Raw genomic sequence first — 18,658 nt, forward strand, 5'->3', positions numbered from 1 at the left:
TTTGCCAAAGATTTGACCCCAGGCTTAGCATCAGAACTTAAGGATAGTTACAGATTGCCAGACGCTATCAGGAGGTACAGACAGAGGAATCCAACCAGAAGGCAGACACGGGTGTTCTTATTTTCCTCTTAATGGAAAAACACTGACACAGGACATACAGAGCTTCCATGGGTAGATCTGCTGGAAAAGAGTAGAGAGTAGGGTCTGGTTTTGAGATAATGTGAGATGATGTTGCCATTGTGTAGGGGAAGCACAAAAATTACTGGGAGGATAGTTTAAGGTTATGGTAGGACATCATCATGGATAGTGTGTTCTTTATCTTCTCCAAAAAGCGCTGACTTTTCCAAAATATCACGTCCAGTATTACACATATGTTTATCAGTGCAGCAAAATGTTTCTCTCAGTAAGTCATGGTATACTTGGAACATTCCCTCTTCACAAGGATTACAAGACAGTTTTGTATATCGGTACAGATATCTCCCTAAAGAGAGAAGAAAAGTAAAGGTAATCGCCTTACTTAATCACACTGTCTCCCTGGCAATGATGGCTCTCAAAAATCTCATTGGTTTTCTGTAGCCAAGGATGAGCCCTCAAACTGTGCCTGCATCTCATCTCGGTCTCTCTAGACAGGACCAGGCAAAAGACATCTGCCTCCCACACAGGCTCCACCCGAGGTCGGGGTTTGGAGAATTCCATTTTCCCAGCCTCTCCATGGGCCCTGTTCCCTCCACACCTTGACCTCAAGGAAGGTGGGCACCACTGGTAAAGTCTTGTGTCTCTCTCTACCTCTCACTTACCTGTAACTGGATCATTGTAGTAATAGTGATCTGTGGTACAACTCTTATTGGATTTGAGGGATAAATTAAACTTCCAGCAACGTTTCTTGGGACCACGGCATTTGAATCCATCATAGAAATCACAATCATGGCAAAATCGAAGCCCTAAAGAAAAAGGGGAAAGATTTAAAAGCAGAGCTCTAGGGAACGCAATTCTTCAGAAACCTGCCCCACTGTCAACATTTACACTGGCGAGGGGCAGTCCTCACAGGAAGGAAGTTGACACCCTCCCCAACTTCTGCCAGGGGTCCTTACTCCCTTGTAGCGACAGCTATAACCCTATATATTCAAACTCCCTCCCGCCTTCACCCAAGGCTGGGGGCAGAAAAAAGATTCCAGGGCAGTGAGTGAAAAGACTGGAAAATAGTCAGAGAGATACAACGTGTGAAAAAATCAGGAATGTCCTCTCTCCCTGTGGCATCATATATCCCAAAACTGCAAACCAACTACACCATACATTTTGATTTGGGGCCACGGATATCTGTGAAAAGAAGAAGAAAAATTCTCCTTGAGCCATTTTACAGTATCCCAAAAAGCCAACTTTAGAAACCACCTCCATTTCCTCCCCATATAGCCTCTCACCACCCATCACTGCCTCCCTCACAGGTTTTACCTTCATCCATGAAGACCACTGTGAAAATGCCCAGCAGAAGCAACAGCAACAGCCTGAGACCCATTTCTGAGACATTCCCAGTGGGAGGTTCAGCTTTATTTATTCCCGTCACCTGCCGTCAGGCATCGCACTAGATCCCAGAATCATAAATTTCAGATCAAGCCACCTGAATCCTCTCTACAACGTTCCCAGGAGACGGTACATCCTGTCTGCATTTGCATTTCTCCAGATACTTGGAACTCAGCCCACCCAGACAGCTCATTCCATTTTAGTAGATCTAGCATAAGGAACTAATTAACGTTGGTGTAGAATCTCTCTCCCTAGTACCTCTTCACTTCGCTTGTCGTTCTATTCGTTGGCCTACACGGAGCATGTCTAAGCCCACGTTCCAGGACACCCTTTCACACGTAGCAAATCTGGGGGCCCTGAGCCTTGCGAGGGAGTGGCTCAGTCCCTTTCAGGTACCAGAACCATCCAGACACTGGCCTCAGCATGACCTCCAGCGGTACTCCCTCCCTCCCGAAGTGAGTCGTCACTGCCATCAGGATACTCCGGCTGTGGTCTGACCACCCAGCATTAACACCCCTCTGAGAGATGGATGGGGCAGCACAAGAAAGGGGGATGCAGAGGTGAAGATGATCAGTTTCCCTTCAGCTTTATTCACTAATTTGTTCAAGGGAGACAAAGACCGGAAATGATTCCAGTGGGAGAGACGTACACTGGGGATTATGGGGAGAGAGGAAGACATATTTGGATTAGTCATTAGAAAGGGGACAGAGGGGGGAAGGGAGCAGGGAGAGCTGGAAATGAGCTTTCCCATCAGTCCCCTGCCTTTGCGTCACTTCCTCCAGATGGTGCCACACATTTGTGCCTCCCTCCTTCATCTACTAAGTGTCACTTTATCACCGAGGCTTTCCAATATACACACATGTAAATAGGAAATATTTGTCCATACGTGCAAAACTCCCTTACCACGCTTGCCACATCACTTTCCCGTTTTCTCCGGCATGCTCAAGCCGCTTTGTCATTCTAAGACTTTCCTTATTTATGTTTTCTTGTCTCTTTCCCCTCTCAAGAACGAAAGCGCAAGATTTCCCTGTGTTGTGTTTGCTGCTTTCTCCTCAGCACTGGGATGCCTTGCAATTATCAGATAGGCAAGACTGTCTGATGAAAAAGTGAATGCATCGTTGGTGTGGTTAACCTGAGACACGAGGGAACGGTGAAAAGCCCCTAGTACCAAGTTGCGGGATGACCTGTGGTTGGTGGTCACCACAGAGAAGACAGGCGATGGCAACGGCAGATTCCCCTGTCTTGGGGACAGAGTGAGTGTGGGGCCCACTTATCTGAGTGGACTTATTCCCAGAGCCAGACACATGCTATTCCCAAGTACGATCCCTCACATAATCTTCGCCAGGAGGGTACTCCCTGTACATCTGGGATGGAGGCCCAAGGGTGCTACCTACCTGCTACGTGACCTTAAACAAGTTACTCATTTCTCTGGGATCTGGGACCTCACAGGTGAAATCAAGGGCTCTCAGAGGTATATCAGCTGTAGTTATTAGGACTTAATAAATTCACATATGATAATGGTCAGTAAGACCCTACTTGGTGGCAAACATTCTTGATTTCTTTGACTTCTCTGAACAACCACATAGCTTAGAAATAATTGACCTCATCTTCAAGTGTGCTTGAAGCCCAAGTACACTTAGAGATGAAGTATTATTCCCCAGGGAACAAGGCTGGACCCGGTGAGCCATATCCTTCCACTACATCATGCTGTTTTTTTCCTTTACAATCCGAGAAGGGTTGTACATGACACGTATGAGATTCTGGTTCCTTATTGTGAAAATTGTGACTTTATCAGTGTACCTGTCTTCCCTGTTGAATGTGAGGCCCAGAAATGGTGGGAGATTCAGGAGCCGGTGCCCTGGCAAATCCCTTTAAACGGGCTAACACCTGAGTTGCCTTCCAGACTCAGCCAGAAGCTTTGGCTAGCTGCTTAGCCTTTCAACACTTCTGTCCTCAGGATCTTAGTGTGTGCCTCCGACAGACCTTGGACACCCGTGGCCACCTCTCCCTCCCACAGAGAGAGAGCATGTGCTGTCCAGGCATTCTTTCCTCCCCGCCTCCATATCTGAGCCCCCAGAACTAGGTTCCCAGCCCTCCCCTGGGGCCTCTCCTGGGGCTGAGGGTCTGCACCTTCTCCCCTCCACCCCTGGCTCCTATTCAAAGCCTTTCCAGCCTGCTGCCCCTTCCTAGATGGGTGGTTGAAGGACTCGCTGTCCTGCTCTTTGCTGCTCCCGCCCTGCCCAGAGGCTCAACCTGTACCCACGTCCTATCTCTGCAGACAGGGGAGAAGGTAATGGACTTGAGGCCACATTTGGCTCCTTTGTAGTCAGCCCGTGGTTGGGCTCACTTTGTCCCTGCAGGAGGGCAGCGAAGGGGCAAAGGATACAGGGAAAAAGAAAATAAAAGCAGAACACCACCCCCACTCACACAGAGAAAGTTCCCTGCATAGAGCAATATCCCCTTCAACCATTTCTGCCAACCTCAGACAAGCACTTTCCCTGGCCCTGCTCAGCAGGGAACACACCTGAGCGTGGGATCATCTGGTCCCAGGTGAGTCCACGACAAGAGGGAGCCTTGCTTTATTACAGGACTCCATCTGAGCCCCACACACCCAGAAAAAAGGACATGTGTGACAGAGGTCCAGGCACGTTTCTCCTCCATGACCATTTCCCTTGCACGCAGTGCAAACCTGCCTCACTGCCGGGCCAGCAGGGGACATGGGGTCTGGCTGACTCGTTCTCCTGGCTGGCCCTTCACCCAGCCCTGCCTCAGAACCACACTCCCTCTAGTAGCTGGACCCACCCCACATCACTGCCCTGAATGCCTGGGTCTCACTCCAGAAACCCTTGCCGTCCCCCCATACTCAACCCAAAGCAGCCCCACTTCCCTCCTGTCACTGCCCTTCAGACTTTCTCGCTGTGGGCAGCCTTGAAGGTACCGTTTTCCCCAGTGGGTCAAATGGAGGAGTTGGGCATGGAAGCAATAGAGCCCCATGTCTTTATTTTATGCCTAAGAAACAGGACTGAATTGCAATTTCACATCAGTGTGAAGACAGAGGGAGATCGTGATCTGGGTGCTCTCAGCTGTCAGGTCAGGGATCATGTCTGATTGGTGCTAACAGAGCAAGAAATGGGAATTCAGGGTCAGACATGGATTCTGGGTCACCACTTCCCATCGATTCGGCTCCTACCACATGCCCTGCTTTGGAGCTTAACTCATCTAACCGACTTGACAGTGGATGGATTGTGGGGAGGCCAGGAGTGACAGTGGACTTCTTCAAGAGGACTCCTCCTCAAAAGCCTGTATTTCCCGACGCTTTTCTTACACTGAGTCAGCAGGATCTCAGTCTCTAAGGCAGTGAGGGCTTTGCCCTGAAGTCCTGTTCCATTGCCCCAGCCCACTGCCTAACAGCCCCCTGTTCCAGTAGTTGCCCACCCTGTTTTGGAGTGATGAGTACAGGATGGAAGGCTGCTGCAAGCCACCCCTAACAGCAGTTCTCGACCAACTTCCAGGACTTTTGTCACAGTACGTGCACAGTAAATATGCTTCCTTGTACAGGCTGCTGGGACATTGGCAGGTCAAGCTGGAGAAAAGGGACTGGAAGTTATACTGCCCTCTAGCTGTAACTTGCACCTGTTCTTGCCTACCCAGGAAAACCCACCTGTGGAGCCCAGGAGAGTGAGAACACCCACGTTAAGGCCATTTACATTTTCTCTGAAAGTGCATCGGGAAGAATGGAGATAGTCACCCCAAACATGACATGTCGGATCCGTATTCTCTATGTTCCCAGACTAAAAGTGAGCCAAGTGGGTGCTCACCAGGGCTACCAGAATAGAAAGCCCTGTGATAGGGCTGAGATGAGAACTAAGAACATGGAACACTTTGTGTTACTTTCCATAGTAGCCCAGACCTCTTAGCCAGAGTAAATGTCAGAGCCTTCAGCCAGCAGGAGCCAGTCTCAAGATGGTCATCTGTCCATAGAGAACAGCAGGCTAGAGCCTGCAGGTGCCCCTCTGGCGTGGGATGAGGAAGAACCTGGCCATGAGGGTCGCTGCAGGAATGTCCTGATGAAGGTTAACTACCACAAAGGCTTAGATTAGACTTGTGTGTTGAAGTGGGCACAAGAACTGTTTCTTCCAGAATAGACTTTGAAGGTGGAGGCTCAGATTCAGGGCATACTGATTTTCCCTGATGGGCAAACAGCACAGATATTCACTGAGTTCTGATATTGAGCCTGTGCAAGACGGGCCCCACTCTGCAACTCTTGATGGCCACAGTCTGGGGAAACATCCAGAGAATGCATAGAAATCCCAAGAAGCTGAAGTTAAATGTCTATAGAGGTTCTCTTTGTGTCTCTTCTTCATCTGTACAGCCACCAACTCTTGGAGCTTTGTTGGCGCCTACAGAGGCCCTTCTACATGTTCCAAACTTCTGGGAATAGGTTACCTTTTCTTGGTTCCCAGGGGCGGGAAAAAGGAGGTATCTGAGGGGAGAGGGAAGGAGATAGCCTACAGTGAGTGTCAGGATTTGGGGGAGACAATCTCTTTTCCACACACGTCTAGCTAAGGAAAAATTTCCCAAGCTTTAACACACTGTGAACAGGAACTTTATCAATTACTCAGTTATTTCCTAAAGACCCCCGATCATGCGAACTCACACATCGCCATCTATTAGATGGGAAGTCATAAACTCCCTCACTCATACTACAGTTAGTGAAGGGATTCAGGACCTCAGCAAGAGAGTAATAGCTTCAGCCGCAGAGGGAGGGAAGAGAAGGGCATCACTCCCTAATCAGTAAGTTCCCTGTTACTGCCCATCGCTTGCCATCAAGATTTCTACTGCTTGCCACCCCCGCCCTGCCCCCGCCTCCCCAGGGTCTCGTTATGCTATGCCTTTGCTGCCTCTGGCAATCTCTCTGCCTCTCCTTTTTTCACCTTTTCTTCCTAGCAGTGCCTTTGCTTTCTCATTCAATGACATCACTCTTCCCCCCCCAATCTTGATTGGGAGATAGTAGAACTGCCTAAGATAGTTCTTTCACCTATAACCAGGCATGAAGGTTTCTGTTACTATCAACTACATGTTCATCCTAGATTCCTGGCTTCTCCCTCCAGTTGCATAGAAGCCATTTAAGACCAGAAGCCTCTTATCATTTAGATAACACTCGTTATCTACTTATCTAAACACATCCTTATATGAATTTAAATCAAGCACTTCTTGGGATGTTTTTAATGTACCAGATAGAGGAATGACATAGAAACTACTACATTGTGGTTCACAAAACTTATGTAATTAGATGAACAACCTACTCTGCCACCCCATCCCCCTGCATGTATGCCAACACCAACATGACCACCTTTCTAACTCCTGGTTCATTTGGGGATGTAATAAAATTAAAACACTTTTTAAATTTAATGTTTATTTTGGGAGAGAGAGAGACAGACACAGAGCACAAGCAAGTGGGGCACACAGAGAGAGGAAGACACAGAATCCGAAGCAGGTTCCAGGCTCCAAACTGTCAGCACAGAGCCTGATGCAAGGCTCGAACTCGTGAGCCATGAGATCACGACCTGAGCCGAAGTCAGACGCTCAGCCAAATGAGCCACCCAGGTACCCCATGGGATATAATGAAATTTAAAACTTTTGCTATCTCTCTTCACACATAGACAACAGTGTAGAAATCCCCTATTTAAAATGGTAGTTTTCCGAGAGCAGAGTAGTAGATCCAAAACTCCAGCTCGGGCTTTTACAGCCAATCATGGGCTATCAAAGTGTCATCTTTATTGCTTAAAAACAGAGCATCTGTGGCCTCATTTTTATGCACCTGAGCTGCTCATCAAGGTTTGAAACAGGAGGATGAATAAGGAGTTCCAAGTGAAACTGAGCATATTAATGAAAATTTTATCCTCAGAATTGATGGAATCACATGAGATTATAATCTATTTAGTAGAATATCTTTGTAAATTAATGTTTGCATGTGGGACAAGATGGTCTCCAACTGGATTCCCTATGATGGAGGGGGCATTGCCTCACCTTGCATTGCTTGGAAGATCTTCAAGGGAATAGGACCTGAAGAGCTGAAGCCACCCAATGACTTTCCACTGGATTCAGAGAGCTGAAGCTCACCCAGATTGCCCTCCTAAAATACACATCTTGAAGCTCACCACAATGTCAACCAATTCATTGCTGTGGAAACAAAATTCTATGGGTTACCAAGTACCAGTATCAGACTGGTGGGGAGGGAGCAGGCCAACCTCCTTGTTGGATTCATTCCTTCGACACATGTTGGATGCTTGCCACGTGCTAGATATTGAGGAGTTGCTTTAGGTGCTGGGGATACTTCTAAGAACAGAAGAGACCATTAGGGGTCAGGGCTAGATAGTGTTTTGAAGAAAGACTCAGAGGGACAGAGGGACCGATTTCAATCTAAATGGAATTAGAGACTATAACATGGAGAATCTAATGCATGCTCCCTCAGAAAGAACGGAACTTAAAAAATGAAAGACTGATTTCCCATAAAAGCCCGATTTAAAGACAATGGAGCCTTATCTCATGACCACTGAACATCTGCCAAAAAGCTCTCGCTATACTCAAGCCACTGAAATTACTTCGTGAACTCTGGCTGGACTACCCCCTCTTTGCATTCCTTGACCATAAGTATAGCCCACCCCAAATCCTGAATGGACTCACCCGTAGCTTGCTACAGCATGTGTTTCCCCAATTGTAATTTCTCTGCTATTACTGAATGAACTCAATTTCTGGCAAGGTAAGCTTGCTTCTATTCACCTCTTTATTTAGGTAGACAGAAGAAAGCTAGGACCTGGGTCATGTCTGTGAGAAGGCCAACTAAGATAGATTGCACTTTCCTTCTCTTTCCATTGGACTATGGAAATGGTCGTATTTAGTGTGTAGTTTGCATTTTTGCTACACCTATGCCAGCCACTCAGTAAAGTCTGATATGTCCATGTAATTCTGAAAGGTGGTATGTTGGGAATAAAGGAACTAGGCCTTCCTACATTAACTCCTTTATTGAGGCCCATTTCATGGTAGCAGCACCATATCAGCTTAACATAACGCTCCCATGGCTTCTGGTTTCAAATGACAGCTTTACTACGTTTGTGACCTTAAGAATGGAACGTAACCTCATGTATTCATAAGGTTGTAGTAAGAATAAAATGAGATAATGTGCGTCAATGGCATAGATCAGCACTCGACACAAGAAAGTGCTCATTACCTTTTTAATGTAAAAATTATAGTAAGTTATTAAGTCAAGAAGGACAGCAGCCGAGGGGTCCCAGAGAGTGACCAGTATCGAATGAACCAGGGCCTATTGTGGAAATGAGATCACACGGAGAACAAGGTATAGGATTAATCTGAATTAGGAGTGAATTTAAGACTAATCTCCTTTTATCTCCAATGTATTTGCAAGAGGAGCCCTTTGAAGGAGGAGTTTACAAAAGTACAGAACCAGAACTTGGAGAGGAATACTTTGAGTTGCTGCTGGTTGAAATCACTGAACCACAAGGGCAGCCAAGTGTGAGAGACAGACACTGAGTCTGGCATTAGACACTGCCTGGGGTTTCAATGCAGCTGATGCCTCAGGGTAGATGGCCAATCTCCAAGAGCCCTAGAACAGAAACTTGGTTTTGTGGATGGTCTTAGAGAAAGTACATTTCACTTCTGGACACCTGGTACAAGAAAACCGAAAATATCTTTGCTTATATACTGCAGTTTGGAAAATTACTGCAAAGACAGTGCAAATAGGGAACATAGGAACATAGTTGGGGCATTCAGGACTCATTGGAGAAGACTTCTGAGGCTTTGAAGAGTGAAACATTACTGTAGACTCTGAGACTAGAGAAGTGGAACCAAGGAAAGGTCTATTTGATCTTTCATGTGATTTTTCTCCTTTGCCTCCTGCAGAAACCAGCCTGACCCATTCTACCTGGATACTCCCTATATAGGAATAAAGCAAGATTTGGTATAGAAAAAAAGGAAAACTAAAATAATATAGTAATATGCATGACCTGACATTTTTCTTTTTATTTATTTATTTTTTTAGTTTGCTCCCTGCTCAACGTGGGACTGGAACTCACAACCCCAAAATCAAGAGTCCCATGCCCTACTGACAGAGCCAAGCAGGCGCCCATGGTGTGACATTTTTCAACAGATAATACTACATAACAGTAACCTCATCAACCAAAGAATTATTCTGAGAAAGCGTTTCCCAAATTCCTTCATGTTTAATTTGTAATGGAACCCGGAGGACACATATCAGAATATTCTCTCATGTCATAAGAGGAATGCCTCATCCCCCATTAGCCTATGATGCCTATGGTCAGAGGAAGAGAGGAGAAGAGGAGTGGGAGCGGGATAGCAAAGTGTCTCCATTCCTTCTTCCCAACAGGCAGAGAAAAAGGTCACTGTACTGACTCTGGTGACTTATTCTGATCACAAGGGGGGAGTTTCAGTTGTGCCTACACAATGGGGGCAAGAAAAATTAGGTTTGAAAATCAGGATTCACTAGAAGATCTTTAATTATTCCCTTGCTCAATAGTCTTGTTGAATAGAAAAGACAACAAAGACAGATCCAGCAAGGATTCAGATCTTACAGAAATGAGGGCTGGGGTATGCCACCAGGTCAGGAAGCCTATCCAGTTGATAGGCCAGCAGAAGTGAGAGAACAGAGAATACAAGTGCGGGAATGCAGCTATGACGACCAACCGTCTCAGTTACAGAAGTGGGAGTTGTGGCAGCTATATTTCAGATTGCTTCATCATTTCAATGATCTCCCTTGCCCTCCCCCCCTCACTAGAAAGAGCCTTCGTGGTGGCTATTTCACTTTTTTTTTTTTTTTTTGGTGATAGTATGGTTGAATTGCTATCACCTCCCAAGGATAAGGTAATGGGAATTTTTATATTCCTGGTGCTGGGACTGTCAAGTTTCCACCCAGGTGAAGAATGGGTGCTGAGAGATTAAAGGGGTGAATCCTTGCCAACACCTCTTGTTTCTTGTGTTGTTAATTTTAGCAATTCTGACAGGTGTGAGGTGGTCTCTCATCATGGTTTTGATTTATATTTCTCTAATGATGAGTGATGTTGAGCATCTTTTCATGTGTCTGTTAGCCATCTGGACGTCTTCTTTGGAAAGAGGTCTATTCATGTCTTCTTCCCATTTCTTAACTGGATTATTTGTTTTTTGGGGTGTTGAGTTTTAAAAGTTCTTTATATAGTTTGGGTACTAACCCTTTATTCAAATATCCAAATATCTTCTCCCATTCTGTGGGTTGCAAATATCTTCTCCCATTTGCAAATATCTTCTCCCATTCTGTGGGTTGCCTTTGAGTTTTGCCGTGCAGAAGCTTTTTATCTTGATGAAATCTCAATAGTTCATTTTTGCTTTTGTTTTCTTTCCCTTGCCTCCAGCAACGTGTCTAGTAACAAGTTGCTCTGGCAGAGATCAAAGAGGTTGCTGCCTGTGGTCTCCTCTAAGATTTTGATGGTTTCCTGTCTCACAGTCTAGGTCTTTCATCCATTTTGAATTTATTTTTGTGTATGGTGTAAGAAAGTGGTCCAATTTCATTCTTTTGCATGTGGCTGTTCAGTTTTCCCAACACCATTTGTTGAAGAGACTGTCCTTTTCCCACTGGACATTCTTTCCTGCTTTGTCAAAGATGAGTTGACCATGAAGTTGTGGGTCCATTTCTGGGTTTTCTATTCTATTCTATTGATCTATGTGTCTGTTTTTGTGCCAGTACCTAACATCTTGATGACTATCGCTTTGCAAAAAACCTCAAGTCTGGAATCATGATGCCTCCAGCTTTGCTTTTCTTTTTCCGGGATTGCCTTGGCTATTTGTTTTTTTTTTTGTTTTTTTTTTTTGTGCTTCCATACAAATTTTAGAATTGTTTGTTCTAGCTCTAGTGGGATTTTGATAGGGATTGAGTTAAATCTATACATTGCTTTGTTTCATTCTTCATTGCTTGTTTCATTCTTTCCTCCAGATTAAGAGAGAGAATCCCAAGTATCGACATTTTAACAATATTTGTTCTTCCGATCCATGAGGAATGTTTTTCCATTTCTTTGTGTCACCTTCAATTTCTTTCATACGTGTTCTGTAATTTTCAGTGTACAGATCTTTTACCTCTTTGGTTAGGTTTCTTCCCAGGTATCTTATGGTTTTTGGTGCAATTGTAAATGGGATTGATTTTTTGATTTCTTTTTCTGCTTCTTCATTTTTGTTGTATAGAAATGCAATTGATTTCTGTACGTTGATTCTGTATCCTGCAACTCTTTCTGAATTCATGTATTGGTTCTAGCAGTTTTCTTGGTGGAATCCTTTGGGTTTTTAGCATATAGTATCATGTCATCTGTAAATAGTGTAAGTTTTATTTCTTTGCCAATTTGGATGCCTTTTATTTCTTTTTATTGTCTGATTTTTGTGGTTAGGCCTTCTGGTATTATGTTAAATAACAGTATTGAGGGGCGCCTGGGTGGCGCAGTCGGTTAAGCGTCCGACTTCAGCCAGGTCACGATCTCGCGGTCCGTGAGTTTGAGCCCCGCGTCGGGCTCTGGGCTGATGGCTCAGAGCCTGGAGCCTGTTTCCGATTCTGTGTCTCCCTCTCTCTCTGCCCCTCCCCCGTTCATGCTCTGTCTCTCTCTGTCCCAAAAATAAATAAATGTTGAAAAAAAATTAAAAAAAAAATAACAGTATTGAGAGTGGGCATCCCTGTCTCTATCCTGACTGTAGAGGAAAAGCTCTCAGTTTTTCCCCATTTAAGGATGATATTAGCTGTGGGTTTTTCACATATGGCCTTTATAATGATGCGGTGTGTTCTCTCTAAACCTACTTTGGTAGGGGTTTTTATCATGAATAGATGTTGTACTTTGTCAAATATTTTATCTGTATGTGGCGTATCACATTGATTGATTTCAGAATATTGAACCACCCTTGCTATCCAGGGATAAATCCCACTTGATCATGGTGAATCATTTTTTAATGTATTGTTGGATGTGGTTTGCTAGTATTGTATTGGGAATTTTTGCATCTGTGTTCATCAGGAATATTGGCCTACCGTTCTCTTTTTCAGTCATGTCTTTACCTGGTTTTGGTATCAGGGCAATGCTGGCCTCACAGGATATATTTGGAAGTTTTCCTTCCTTTTCTATTTTTTGGAATTGTTTGAGAAGAATATATATTAACTCTTCTTTAAATGCTTGGTAGAATTCACCTGTGAAGCCATTTGGTCCAGGACTTTTGTTTGTTGGGAGTTTTGGTAATTGATTCAATTTCTTCTCTGATTATTGGTCTGTTCCAGTTTTCTATTTCTTCCTGTTTCTGTTTTGGTAATTTACACGTTTCTAGTCCATTTCTTCCAGATTTCCCAATTTGTTGGCATATAGTTTTTCATAATATTCTCTAACAATGTTTCTATTTCTGTGGTGTTGGTTGCTATTTTCTCCCTCTTTGTGATTTTATTTTTGGGGGTCCTTTCTGTTTTTACAGTAACACAAGTTGTTGTGAGTTGGCTTTTATATACCTATACAAGGATAAATGGAATTGAGGAAAAATTTTGGTAGTTCAAGGGTTTATAGTATTGACTGTTCTTTCATCAGTATCTTTGCTATGCAGGCAACATGAGTGATGATCTTGTTATCTGTTTTTACCTAGCCTAACAAATTGCCAGCAGTATCATAACTGAAGAGAAAGTTAACCAATCTTCTACTTCGATATGTCTGATTTACTGAATAATATAGTGTTGTCCTATTTTTATTTAAGTTTATTCATTTATTTTGAGAGGGGTGGGAAGGAGGAGGGAGAGAGGGAGAGAGAGAATCCCAAGCAGGCTCTGCCCTGTCAGCACAAAGTCCCACATGGAGCTCAATCTCACAAACTGTGAAATCATGACCTGAGCTGAAGTCAAGAGTCGGATGCTTAACCAACTGAGCCACCCAGGCACCCCAGTGTTATCTCATTTAAATTATTTATGTCCTTCATTTAGTTTTTAAGCTACTAAAAATAATTTTATGTTCATTTTTAAAAATGCAAAAGGAGGGGCGCCTGGGTGGCGCAGTCGGTTAAGCGTCCGACTTAAGCCAGGTCACGATCTCGCGGTCTGGGAGTTCGAGCCCCGCGTCAGGCTCTGGGCTGATGGCTCGGAGCCTGGAGCCTGTTTCCAATTCTGTGTCTCCCTCTCTCTCTGCCCCTCCCCCGTTCATGCTCTGTCTCTCTCTGTCCCAAAAATAAATAAACGTTGAAAGAAAAAAAAATGAAAAAGGAGAAAGGGACAAAAATATAAATTACCTACAACATTAGTATTGTCTGAGATTTTTTGTCAAATAGTTCTTTATTATATTTTGCACCTCTCTGTTGAGATTCCCTCATGTCTCTCTTTTTCTGTAAGTTCTGTAATATTCTTGAGAATATTTATAATAGGAATTTTTTTTTTATTTTTTTTTAAAAAAATTTTTTTTTTCAACGTTTTTATTTATTTTTGGGACAGAGAGAGACAGAGCATGAACGGGGGAGGGGCAGAGAGAGAGGGAGACACAGAATCGGAAACAGGCTCCAGGCTCCGAGCCATCAGCCCAGAGCCCGACGCGGGGCTCGAACTCACAGACCGCGAGATCGTGACCCGGCTGAAGTCGGATGCTTAACCGACTGCGCCACCCAGGCGCCCTATAATAGGAATTTTAAATTCTTTGCCTGTACATGGTCTCAGCTGGGAGACTGGCTTCGGTCAGATCCCCTGGAAAAGCTCTGCAGCACAAATTGCACCACAGGCTCCATCCCATCTCGATGCAAGGAGTCTGCCATTTGTTGGCTCTGGTCTATGCTCAAGTTGGGAGCTGAACAACTGGGCAAAGCAGCTCCTATTTGGCAGAGGGCAAGTCTGCAGAGCAAATAACTATCAGTTGTCATAAGCCAACACTCAATGCAGCTGGGAGGCAGAAGCAAAACAATGATCTCGGTCTCTCTCCTTTTCCCCCCTAGACTGATGTCTCCCATCCCCATGATTCCATAGGTGAGCAAGCCCCTGTGCAACTAGGAATAAAAATATGTTCTTTCCGTAACTCAAAATATCCACATTACACTGGTTTTTCCAATCTGTCCATTTTGAAAAGGTTCTCTTTATGTCTTGCTTCATCCTGGCTCTGTAAAATCCCAACTGAGAATTCTTCAGAAAGGATCATATTCTCAGACACAGACAGAATGCACCAAACTACTCAAGTAGAGGGGTAGTTGGTTTATTGTTAAGAATTTTACAAGGCCTGGGGCGCCTGGGTGGCTCAGTCGGTTGAGCGTCCGACTTCAGCTCAGCTCATGATCTCGCAGTTGAGGAGTTCAAGCCCCACGTCGGGCTCTGTGCTGACAGCTCAGAGCCTGGAGCCTGCTTCAATTTCTGTGTCTCCCTCTCGATCTGCCCCTCCCCTACTCGTGCTCTGTCTCTCTCTGTCTCAAAAATAATTATAAACATTAAAAAAAAAAAAAAGAATTTTACAAGGCCTAATAAAGGAGAAAAAAGCTCATGGAAATCCAGGACCAGGAACTGCAGTAGGCCTTATAAGGAGAGAAATGCCAGGATTATTCTGTATCCAAGAAAGCTTCACCACCTTGGTCACATTCCACCGTCAATCCTACTCCATTTCTCTCTGCCTGTTTGTTTCATTCTGTCTGCCTGCCTCTCTCCCCACCACTATTAACTTCTGCTATCTCATACCATCAGTTTACTCATAATGTCATCTTATATAGGACACTTTGTAACTACAACACTACCTCATGGCATCTCTGTTCATTTCTATTGTCTTCAACTACTGTGCCACCTGCTTTATTTTTCTCAATTTTTTCCTCATCCTTTTTTTTTTATTATTTATTTTGAGAGAGAGAAGGAGAAAGAGAGAGAGAGAGAGAGAGAGAGAGAGAATGAGCGGGGGAGGGACAGAGAGACAGGGAGAGAGAGAATCCCAAGCAGGATCCATGCTGTCAGCACAGAGCCCGACTCGGGGTTAGAACTCACAAACTGCGAGTCCTTATCCGGGGCCCAAATCAAGAGTCAGATGCTTAACTGACTCAGCAACCCAGGCGCCCCTTTCCTCATTTTTATAAGGAGAGACTGACTGACATTCTTGCAGAAGGTCTCCATTCCCAATTAAATCACCTTTTTCAATCTGGTGCTAGCTGGTCACCTGGCCATCCAGGGCCCTGATAATTTAAGCCGATTTCACCCACACCAAATTGTCTCTCAAATCTTAGTTTCCACAAACTGAAATGCCCTTTCTTTGATGCCTCATCCTTATGCCTGTCCAGCTTTCTGTCTGCCTGAGATTTCCCTCCTCTAAGAGTCCTACCAAAGAAAGATATGGCTCATGTTGCCCACAAATTGGGAAGCCAGAGCTATTTTTTCTTTTATCTCCATAACCCATGGGCAAAAGGAGAGCACCAGAAGGCGTCAGGGCTAATCCGAAGAGAATCTCAGTTCCAACCAGAGGAGTGGATATAGATGAGCATAAAGTATGGCCAGAGAGTTCTTGGTACAAGTTTGTGACTATTTTGACCCAATTCTTTGCATTACCATATAGGAGATAATAAATAACCAGTTCTAAACCCAACTGTATTTGTGGCAACCTTATTTCCATCATAAGGAAATCCAAACTGCTAGATGTGAGCAACAGGGATTTGCAAAACTTCAGTCTAGTTTAGTCTTCCATCATTAATGAGACTCAGCTACCCTCCACTCTCTCCTTGTGACCTCACTAGCTGGCTTTCTCTCTCACTCTCTACCAGTGGTTGGAAGAGGAAAGCAAAATACAGGTCTGGGGGAAGAGACTAGGGGATGGTGAGTTGAAGAATGACCCCAAGTCCAGGAGAGATATAGAATTAAACTCCCTCAGGGAGGTTGCAATAGTTATTATGTCTGCAACAGATGAGCTCTCTTCTTTTCTCAAAACTTAAGAAGTTGATGTCCTCACAGTTGGTCATACATGACAGTTTGGAATAATAATACATACTTCTCCCTGAAGAGATGAAAGAGAGAGAACACAATTGTAATGACTCCATTTCCTTCTATCATATTCCCAGGAGTATTTTCTCTACAGAGCCTCACTAACCTTTCGCTAAGCCCCCATCAGCTATAAGGCTGAATCTACCAATGACTGACCCAGAAAATGGATTGTAGTTCCCTAACTGATAGGAGACATCAACTTCTCCTTTACCCAATTTTGTCTTAAGGAAAAGTCTTTGCCATCCCCTCTAAATGACCACTCACCCGTGCACAGGTGGCTATTTCTCAGACACTCTCTACTCCACATTACCTTTTCTCGTAAGGAAGTAAAGGTTCTCAATAGCACAGGACTGTTGGTGCTTTAGGATGCAGATCTTCATGGTGTCATAGCATAACCCAAGATGATATTTTTTACATTTATAACATGCTGTTGCAGAGTCTGCGAGACAGAGAAAGAGGTAATTAAAAGATGCAGTCTGGAGAAGATTCTCCAGGCCTGTGAGTTTCTCCACGGAAACTTACTATTGTAAGGCCTTTCTCTGGCATTTGACTCCTTTGATATTCTTGTGAATCAATTGTTGTATATGATCAAAATATCAGAGTTCCTATAAAATTTATCTATGGACGCAAGTAATGAACAAGTTATTTAACCTGATGATTTTGTCCAGTAATGGGGAAAGGAAAGCAAAGAAGGAGATTTCAGCTTCCTTACTCCAAGAAATGGACTAACTTGGTCTGGGAGAAGATAGAGCTCCTAGGATTGTAGAGTAAGCATGGATTACAGCCCTCTCTGAAGACTGAGAGGAGGTTTGTTCCTAAACACATCATAAATGATCTGTTTACCAGAGATTGTGGACGAGCCATAATTGTACCTGTCAGATGGTCCTTAAATTCACCTTGGGAAAAAAAAAGAAAAAGAAAAATCTTCTTTGTCATAATCTCATATACATCTGCCAACACCCAAAGAGCCAGTTGTGGAAATTTCCCCTTCCTCAGCATCTGCCCATCTCTTAATCAACAATCAGCTCTCCCCATGTCTCCATGACTTACCCTTATTTGAGCAGACCAGAAAGACAATGCACAGCAGAAACACAACAAACATCCTGAGACTTTTATCATGTACAGCTTTCTGTGAAAGGTGCTGGTTGATCTCCAGTCATCTGTCCTTGCGCTACTCATCCAAATCATATAATCATAAAATTTCAGGGACATACAGCACCTCAGTGTTCCCAGAACAAAGCCACCAACTGAAGTTTCACTACCCCTACGGCATCTATTTCAAAATTCTCCTCAATGATGAGATCAACGGTACATATTATATATGATCTATAATATAATATGGAATTATATAGACTATATTATATAACATAAATTTTATATTATACATTATTATATTTATAATTTATTATTATATATTTTAATATATATTATATAATATATATCTACAATATATATTATAATCTATAATACAAGATATATTATACTATAACATATAATATACATGTATATAATTTCTATTCATTGTTGCATACCTAAGCCTTGTGCTTTGCAAGTAGAGTCAAATTTCTCTCCTACATTTTAACATTTCAGGTATTTCAAGACAGGATTTGGACACCTGGCTCTTTGTATCTCTCTTCACTAACCTGGTTACTCTTCTCAGAATAATCTCAGATTTGTCTTTGTCTCATGTAGACCAAGGCAGACTCCAGGTATAGTCTGTATGTGTGGGGGGTATTGGAGTACTGCTTTTGTGGTGGAGGAAAAGGAGCTTCAGGAAGAAGGTGAGTAAAAATTTGTCTAGTTTGCCTTCAGGTGATATTAACTGATTGATTGGTATTCTAATTAAATAATTTCTAAGCATATACCACATGCCAGTATCACAGGAAGAAAAGATGCTTATGCAACCAGGACGTCAATCAATGGCCTCACTAAAGACATCGAAAAGGACATCGAGCGCAGTTGGCTATGGACATCTAGATGAAAGTCCTTCAGATTTGACTGCCTGACCGGGGAAGGCTCCCGTGAAGAAGGGGGTGCTGAACAGGACTTGGAGGGCTAGCAATGTGTGAGCTGGAAAAAGTGAGTAGGGACAGGCACCCAAAGGAACAGCAAATGTCAGAGTACAGAGATGTCAAACAGCCT

General features: G+C 43.8%; 2 protein-coding genes across 2 annotated transcripts; both read right to left on the reverse strand.

Annotated features, from left to right (window-relative positions):
* Positions 1-281: 281 nt before the first annotated feature.
* On the reverse strand, positions 282-1,513 carry LOC124505889 (prostate and testis expressed protein 13-like). The gene is made up of 3 exons (XM_047071953.1): positions 1,450-1,513; positions 798-941; positions 282-481 (listed from the first exon to the last, which is right to left on the reverse strand). The coding sequence occupies exons 1-3, from the start codon at positions 1,511-1,513 to the stop codon at positions 282-284; spliced, it is 408 nt and encodes a 135-aa protein (XP_046927909.1).
* A 14,879-nt stretch (positions 1,514-16,392) lies between these two features.
* On the reverse strand, positions 16,393-17,618 carry PATE2 (prostate and testis expressed 2). The gene is made up of 3 exons (XM_047071954.1): positions 17,567-17,618; positions 16,827-16,955; positions 16,393-16,529 (listed from the first exon to the last, which is right to left on the reverse strand). Exons 1-3 carry the CDS (start codon positions 17,616-17,618, stop codon positions 16,393-16,395), a joined length of 318 nt encoding a protein of 105 aa, XP_046927910.1.
* Between the last annotated feature and the right edge of the window lie 1,040 nt (positions 17,619-18,658).

Source organism: Lynx rufus, unplaced genomic scaffold (assembly GCF_022079265.1).
Source record: "Lynx rufus isolate CCGP_SWC_20201006 ecotype Redwood Valley unplaced genomic scaffold, mLynRuf1.p SCAF_9, whole genome shotgun sequence".
Taxonomy (NCBI): Eukaryota; Metazoa; Chordata; class Mammalia; order Carnivora; family Felidae; genus Lynx; species Lynx rufus.